The 8,408-nt window shown below is 59.9% G+C and overlaps 1 protein-coding gene across 1 annotated transcript; it reads left to right on the top strand.

The window, feature by feature from the left end:
- The first annotated feature begins 6,555 nt into the window (after nt 1–6,555).
- Nucleotides 6,556–7,959, top strand: IER5 (immediate early response 5). The gene has a single exon (XM_082286896.1). The coding sequence runs from the start codon at nt 6,677–6,679 to the stop codon at nt 7,388–7,390; it is 714 nt and encodes a 237-aa protein (XP_082143022.1). The 5' UTR covers nt 6,556–6,676; the 3' UTR covers nt 7,391–7,959.
- The last annotated feature ends 449 nt before the right edge of the window (nt 7,960–8,408 follow it).

Below are 8,408 nucleotides of genomic sequence, written 5' to 3'. Positions count from 1 at the left end.
GTTCTGGTGGGCAGCAAGGATTTACATCAAATCCTGAAGTTTTCATCAAATCCTACCTACTCGTGGCCTCTCTGTGTTTCCTGAACCTCATTTTTACAAATCCGTGGGGACTTCCCTGAGAGGCACAGAGGGAACAGACCTGAGGCTCAGCCTGTGACACGGTGACCTACAGCCACCAAAGCTCCAGAGCGTTAAAAGAACAAAAGATGCTGGGAGGTGACTGCTCCTTGCTGAGAAGGCAGCTTGGGTCCTGGGTGCTGAAGCTGATGGAGCGGGTCCTGGATCAGCTGGAGCTGATGGAGTGGGTTTCCTTGGACTTGCAGTTTTCTGGGGAGGGGTGAAGCCTGACCCAAGTTTTTCCTGTGGTGGAGGCTGTCCCTTGTGGGCTCTCATTGTCTAACAAGAGCTGGTTCCATGGCACTGCCCTACTCTCAGGTACAGACTTGTGGCACAGACTGCGATCCCTGACTGGGCATGCGGACAAACATGGAAAAAATGCCATCAAATATGGCATAAACGAGCAAATGCAAGGTGGTAATTCATAGGAAGATGCAGGGTGATTATTGAGAATGAGGGTTGTTCTGAAGAGAATTCGTTTTCCTCTTTGCAGTGCATGGACAGTCATTTAATGAAGATGAAAACGGGAAATGAAATTGAGGAAAGGCAGCATTGCTTTCTGCAGGGTGAATCCTTGGGATTGCCTGCCATGGGATGCCAGGGATGCTGAGAGCTTACATGGATTCAAAAATAGGTTGTTAAATTGCAGAAGCAGTGAGGTGCTGGACTGCCGAAGTCCTTGTTATGGGTGAAATTAGAAGGAACTTTCCCCAGGCAGCCTTTCCCTATAAATTTCCTCGTTATCCCTGTGTTCATGGATGATCCCTCCAGGCTGTCCACAAACCATGAGAAGGACAAGGTGGTCAAAGGAAGGCCCTTTCAAGAGGGAAGGGGCACAGATCAGCAGGAGCAGAGACAGTCAACGCCTGCTGGCGTGTTTTATTTCGCAGTTTTCCTTGGTGGGAGGAGGGATTTGACACGGAGAGGATCTGCTCTGCCCTTGCAGAGGATCTGCTCTGCCCTTGCTGCTCTCAGCGGTGGCTGCTGCTCGGTGCTGTGATTTTCTGGCAAGTCCCAAGGTCCCCGGTCCCCCTGGGGGACCTCGAAGGAAGCGGGGAGCGGAGCAGGCAGCTCCATGGCTCCGGAGCATCACTGTGCCACCTCCCCATCCCGCCCAAGCGGGCAGCAGCCGCTCTGAGGACACATCTGCACGCTGGGACGTGCACGGGGCTGCCGTTGTCGTTTGCCGATGGCTGCAAGGAAGGTGACATTGAGATACAGGGAGAGGGGGAAAAAATAATTAGGCTGAGACTCCTTTGGGCAGATGAAGTACCCTGCGGATTGCCGAGCTGTGGCTGCGGCTGGCTCCATGCGGAATTGCTGTGCTTAATTGGAGGTGTTTAGCCCCAGTCGCCGAGGCTGCCGCCTTCTTCAGCTCAGAGTTTGCTGGGGAGCAAATCTCTCCAGCGCAAAACATGGGCTTTGCTAGGCTGCATCCCAGGGCTGTCCTGCTTCTTTATCCCCTGGACACAAGGCAGGCTTTGGAAGTGGCACGGGACCCATTGCAGGCATATCAGAGAGGGAAAAAACCATACAGGAAGGTGGACTACAATAGAAGGGTTGTCTGATAGGAAACCCCAGACAAATAAATGCATTTTTTCCCCAGGAAACTCAAACCAGGACCATAAACCTCTGAAAGATGTGAGGTCACATTTTTCCAAGGGAAACAGCTGCCTGAAGAAGCTGATAGCTGGGAGTGGGATTTTTTTTCCCCCCTCTTTGTGTTTGGAGAGGCTGCTGGAGGAGTAGCAGGATATCTGATGGGCAGAGGGACAGGTCACAGTTCTCCAGGGAAAGAGAGGGAAGTCCCAAGCCAGAGTGAGGGAAGGGAATTTTTAAATCATTTGTGTAGGGGCAGAAGGGGGAATCCCAGACCACTGGTGAAAGAAAAAAAAGAAAAAAAGATGTGTAGGAGAGAGTCCTGCCTGCTTGGGACATCAGCACTATAATCTCTGCTGTGGGAAGGGGGTTTTAACCCTGGAAACCCCCTTTGCTTTCTAGTACATGGCAGTGCTGCAGGCTCACACCTCACTGTGGTTTTGGGGCGGGTGTCGCAGCGCTCTCAGAAGCTGAGGGAGCTGCTTCCTCCCCTTCGGGTTTAAGTCTGTATTGATTTGTTTGTATTTGTTTCGCTTGCGTTTGGCTTTCATTCATCAGCGATTAGTGTTTGGCTCTCTTGGCTGTGTTTTGGGACGTTTCCCAGCTCTTCTGACCTTATCTCCATCAAGGATAAACCAGAGCCATTGGGAACCCTGGGGGATTAGTTACCAATATCCGATTGTGGCAGGTCCAGACTGCGTCCATGTGAACAGTTGGTTTTTCTGGGAAAAAAACCCAACCCCAGACAACCTCCCTGCTCTTCCTCCTGAGCTCTGCCTGGGTGCCTCACAATTTAGATGTTTATTCCCATCCAGAAATGAACTCAAGCTGTGGACAGATTCCCACTTGGAAATGTTCCTCCCTGTCCTGTTTCGTTTGCGTCAGCAATCACTGGGGACGCGCCTGAATCTCCCTGGGGCTTTGGCTGTCCTGAAGCTCTGTTTTTGCTCCAGGCAGCTGTTGGTGCGAAGGCTTTTGCCTCAGCACCACTGGTGGTGAGGGACTTTGGATTGATTTGTTCCCATCCTCCTCCAAGGAAGGGTCTAACTCATGGACCCTGGTCCGAACTGAAGAGCGAGGGGTCTGTGCGCTGCAGTGGCACTAGGACAGCCAGCATGTGCTTTGAGGAGACCCTAATTTCACCGTCCATCCTAGCCGGAGGGTTTTCCACTCCTTACTGCATCTGGCTTCCTTCTCCCTGGGGCCTGGGCCGCACATTTGGTGACAGCGAGGGGCTGGGGAGGGGGACAGGCGCCGCTGTCGGAACAGGATCTCGCTAACCACATCCTCATCCCGCGGCCGCAGGTCGGGGTGGCCGTGCTGGGCGCCAGATGGCCGTGCCGGGACGGGGCGCAGCCGGGCCCGGGGGCTGCAGGCAGCCGGCGCACAGCCCCAGCATCCCCCGGCCAAGATGCAACCGCACGAATCCCCAGCAAGCTTCCCGGCGCCGACCTCCTCTGCTCGGCGGCGAGGGCGAATTTAAACGCCTCCCAAAAAGCCGGTGGTGTGCGCAGCCCTCTCCAATTATTAGTTTGTACCACAAGCTGCTTCCTCCCTCGAGCTGCTTTCATGTCGCATTGTTTTCCTTTCCAGGTGGGCCCGTGGGCTCCCCGCTGCCCAGCCCCGGGGCTGCCTCCTCGCCGCCGTGCCGGCCGCGCCGCCGGCTGCAACTCTGCTGGCGGAGAAGCCACCTTTGTCTGCCTGTCTGCCTGCCTGCCTGCCTGCCTGCCTGCCTGCCTGCCTGCCTGCCAGCCCGGCCGCCCTCCTCCTCCTCCTCCTGCCGGAGCTATTTCGGGAAACGGCAGCTGAGCCGGAGGATTGTTAATTGTTCGTCAAACCCCTTCCAACCCGGCTGGATCACATGAGGAGATTAGAGAGCCCGGTCACACCCTTTCCCTCCGCCTCCTTCTCCCGTATCCCCCGCTGACCCGCAGGGGTGCGGGGCAGTGTCCCCGCCGCGGGCAGATGGAAGGACGGGGGGTGCGTCCGCCTGTCCGGGATGCAGCTCCCAGCGAGGCTCCCACGCAGCGCCCGGCTGTGGGAACCACGGGGATGCCGAGCCGCGGAGGGCGGGAGATGGCCCCGCTCCGAGGGCGGCCCCAGCGGGGTCACCGCCAGCGGGGCCGCTCCGGGGCGGGCAGGAGGAGCCCGGGGCGGGCAGGAGGAGCCCGGGGCAGGCAGGAGCCCGGCGCAGGCACAAGGCAGGCAGACAAAGCCACCCCAGGCGCTGACCTCAGAAGCTGCCATGTGACTCGGCCTCAAAGTTACTAAAGCATGACATCAGCCTGGGAGGGAACGGCGGGGCTGCCACCAAAATACTGCCTGGCTTCAACCGGCTGCTGCCTCTGCCTGCGCTGCTGCCCGTCCTCTCCGGCCGGCCTCTTCCGTGGGTCCCTCCGAGGGAAAGCGAACCATCACTCCATCTCCTTGCGAAGGGCACGCGGAGCAGGCAGGGGCAGGGCAGATGTCGAGGCAGGGCTTTGGTGCCCCGGGAATGACGTGCTGATGGTTGTGCCTGACACCAGGCATGGCGTTGGTGGGTGAAACCCGCGGCACTGGGTACAAGCCTGACGTTCTGCACCTCTGCTCCTCCCTGCCGGCGCTCTGTCTGAGCGCTCAGAGGGATGCGGGACTGCTCAATACCCATCCCCGTCCTGGCCAGGGCAGGGGGAGGCTGCTGGCCCACCTGTTCCTAGGCAGGGTAGCAGCCAAAACGCAGTGACTGGAGAGAAATGGTGCCTCATGCCATCAGGGTGAGGTGGTGAGCAGCAGAACAGGTCAGTCCGCTCGGATCCAGGCATCTTCACCCAGCAGGGCTCCCATGCCGTGCCTCCTCCACCTGCGCTGGGCTTTTTCCAGCCGGTCTGATGACTTTGCACTGCTGCTTTTCGTCCCTGAGTTGGGATATGCCCAGCTGAGATGTATCTAATCTTTCTGTCCCAGGTTACCTCTGCTGAAGACACAGGTGCCCCGATCCTGCAAACAGCAGTCCCGGTGCTGGTGATGCATTTCCCAGGGCACGGCCGATGCTGTGCTGCCGAGGGGACACTGGTGGTGGGCAGATGTGCTGGCTGCGGGTGAGGAGCCGTGACTGCAGTCCCAGGCACGCGAGCCCAGACCTGCCCTGGCTGGTTACACTGACCCGAGGGCTTAGGACAGGGTGTTGCTGGCCCTCCGAGGTGCGGGGAGCAGGTTTGGCGGGTCTGGAAACCCTCGGTTCCCACCGCTGGAGCTCGCGTCCCTCCGGCCTCCCACGCCGGGTGTGGAGGGGACAGCCCCGCTCCCTGCGGCCAGGAGAGGCTCTCCCTGGTCTGGGCTAAGCTGGGCTTTTGCCTGTGGGACTCCTTGCCTGTGGGGAAAGCTGGGCCGAGCTGTTTTGGCTGGTGTTTGGGCTGTGTGGCTGAGCGTGCTCCGGTCTGGTCACTTCAGATGGAGCATGGCAGGTTTGGCGGAGGACGGGTGGGCATTCTGAGATGTCAACACCCAGGCTGACATGCCATTGTGTCCAACACCCAGAGAGTGGCATTTGAGGTTTTCCATCTGTGTTTAACCAGGAGGAAAACATATATTTGTCCTGAGTGTGGTTGTTTTTTGTTTTGTTTGTTTTTTGAAGAAAGGCTCTTGCTATGTCAACTATATGTTGGTGTGGCTTCATCTTCACCTGTTTTTTGTTACCTCTGTGACCAGCCACCCCTTTGTCCTTCCAGAAAGCCAGGACGTGGTGACAGGTCCTGCCAATAAAACATCATGACAGGTTGTGGCTTTCCTTTGGGGGAGTCTGTGGATTAATCCCTTGGGAAAAAAGGGATGGAAGCAAGTTATGTGTCAGCTGGGGGGTGGAAACTGATACTCTGGGGCCGCACGTTGAACTTCCTTAATTTTAGGCCCTTTCACTTCTTTTCTGCTTGCAGATGGTGGTTAGTCCTCAGTGGGAGGAGGAAGGATCGCACTCCAATCTCTGAAATGCCCTCCAAGCTCTCCTGGAGGCTTCCCCAGTGCCTGGAGCTGTGTCTGGGGGTAACTGCACTGTCCCCTGTGACCCCCAGCCACCTGACTGCTCCTGCCACCAGCCTTCACAGCTACAGCCAAGTGAGGTTTCGGTTCCCAAACAAAGTGCTCCAGTTTGCCATGGTCCCTGTCACCCTTGGAGATGCTGGTGGCCTGTCGCCCTCCCCTGCAGCCCTTCCCACCCCTATTTATCCTCCCTTGTATCCCTTCCCAACCCTGTTGTGGATTTTCCTCTCTGCCCTGGGCTTTCTGTGAGCTTCACTGCTGGACCCCTGGAGCAGAATTCCGCCTGGCAGCTGGGTAGGCATGGCTTTCTGCTCCACGTCAGGGCAGATTTTCCTTGAAAGACTCAAAGGCACACTTCCCCCTCCAGCCAACACCAGCACCAGCTCCTTCTCCAGCACCATAAGATACCAGAGACGGGCTGAAACTGCAGGAAACATTCCTAGCCTGACAAAACGGGGGCTGCGCTTGGCTTGATTTGTTTCGTTCGGGTTTTTTTTTCCCCCCCCAGGAACGTTTCCATGGCTTTGGCCAAACCTCCCGGCGCTGTCCGCCGCTCCGCTCGGGCCCGCGGGGGGAGCAGCGAGCCGGTGGTGCCTCCGCCCCCGCGGTGGGCCCCACCCCGCGCGGCGCGCTGGCGTTGCCGCTTTAAGAGCCCTCTCCGCGGGGCGAGCTTTCGAACGCGCTGCCCTGTGCCGCCATTGGCCGGCGCGCGCGCGCGGGGGCCAGCCGGCGGTTGGAGCGGCCGGCGGCGCGCCCTGATTGGCCGAGGCGGGGGCCCTATAAAAGGCGGGCGGGCGCGTGGGCTCGCTCAGTCTGCGGCGCGAAGGGGCGGCGTGCGGAGCGGCGCTGTCGTGCGGGTCCCCTCGGCCAGCGCGGATTTTTTTTTTTTTTTTTTTTAAATTTTTTTTTTTTCCTTTCTTCCCCCCTTCGCCCACCGGTTTTCCCCATGGAGTTCAAGCTGGAAGCGCATCGCATCGTCAGCATCTCACTGGGCAAGATCTACAGCGCGCGGGGCCAGCGCGGCGGCCTGAAGCTGCACAAGAACCTCCTGGTGTCGCTGGTGCTGCGCAGCGCCCGGCAGGTCTACCTGAGCGAGCCGGGCTGCCCGCCCGAGCCGCCCCCCGCGGCCGCCGGCCACCCCGAGGAGGAGCCGCCGCCCCGCACCGCCGCCTGGGCGGCCGAGGAGCCGCCGCCGCCGCCCCCGCAGGACGAGGCGGGCACGGACTGCCAGGGCCCCCGGCCGCGGCGCTGTTGCTGCGGCGAGGAGAACCGCGGGGGCTGCGCCGGGGCCCCCCCGCCGCCGCACTGCCCCCGCAAGCGGAGCGCCGGAGAGCGCGGCCAGGCGGGCTCCCCGGTGAAGAAGCCCCGCCGCGAGGAAGAGGAGCCGCCGCCGCCACCACCGCCGCCACCGTCGCCGCCGGGCGAGCAGGAGGACATGGAGACGGGCAACGTGGCCAGCCTCATCAGCATCTTCGGCTCCAGCTTCTCGGGACTGCTCAGCAAGGAGCCCAAGAGCCGACGGCGGCCGCCCATGGACGGCGGCGAGGCGGCGTCGGGCACAGCGCCCGCCGAGGCGGCGGCCGAGCCGGGACAGATCTGCTGCGACGAGCCGGTGCTGCGGACCCTCAACCCCTGGAGCACGGCCATCGTGGCCTTCTGATGGCCCGGCCGCAGAGACTGGCTCCCCGCCGCGGGCCGGGGGGCCCGGAGGTGACACCCGCCCCGCGCCGCGGCACGGGAGGGACCGCGGGGCAGCAGCGGCAGCACTTCCCCGTTCCCCGCCGGGTCCCGGCTGCCGGCACCCGCCCTGGGAGCGCCCCCGGCCCTGCCCTCCCGGAATTCCCCTTCCCGGCAGAGCCGCCGCCCTCCCCGGCGCCCGGGGGAGGCTCCTCGGTTGCCGCCGACCCGAGGGGCGCTCCCGGCGGGTGATATTTTAAGCTTGGAAAGTATTAAGTTTATTAAATAAAGTCTCTATTTTGGAAAGGTTTAGGTCAGAACTATTACATGGTGCTTTTTAAAAGTGTTTATTGAGAGGAACGAAGTTTACAGACGCTCTGACGGAAAGTCCTTGAGCCTGTTTGTTAGGCTTGGTAACTCCCGGTCTTTGTTGTATAAAGGCTTGGGGCTCCCGTAGGGAATTTTGTACAGTGTTCTCCTTCAGTGATGTATCATGTTTTGTATAAAATGTAATTCTACGTGTACAACACGTATTAAATATTTTCAACTGTATGAGCCTAGTTCCTGTTTGTGCCCCGCTGGCTCGAGGGGGAGGAGGGCAGGCAGCAGCCGGGGTGTGGTTCTGCATGTCTGTGGCTGGATCCACCCAGCCTCGCCAGAGGCTTGGGGTGGGTTGGAGTCCAGCTCTTCTGGGAGCTGGGGAAGAAAGGGAACTTATGTCAGGGTGCCTGGAGTCTTTCCCAGGATCTTCCAGGTGCTCCCCCTGCTCTTCTGGCTACAGCCTGCCTCTTCCCGGGGCTGGAGCTGCCGTGGCATTTTGAGGTCTTGCTCTGAAAGTACCTAATGTGCAAAGTCACTGTCTGTGGGTGGAAAGCGGTTGCTAAATCCCCGAGGAGCAGCTGGGTGCAGTCTGACCGGGCCTGTGGCACAGCCGGCCCGAGCACTGGCCTCCGGTGTTGCCTGCTTGGAGCTCCGGGCTGGGGCTGTGTGAGTGGATTCTA

The sequence above is a fragment of the Coloeus monedula genome, assembly GCF_965178545.1.
Source record: "Coloeus monedula genome assembly, chromosome: 9".
Classification (NCBI taxonomy): domain Eukaryota; kingdom Metazoa; phylum Chordata; class Aves; order Passeriformes; family Corvidae; genus Coloeus; species Coloeus monedula.
This window is presented reverse-complemented; position numbering and strand designations above follow the sequence as displayed.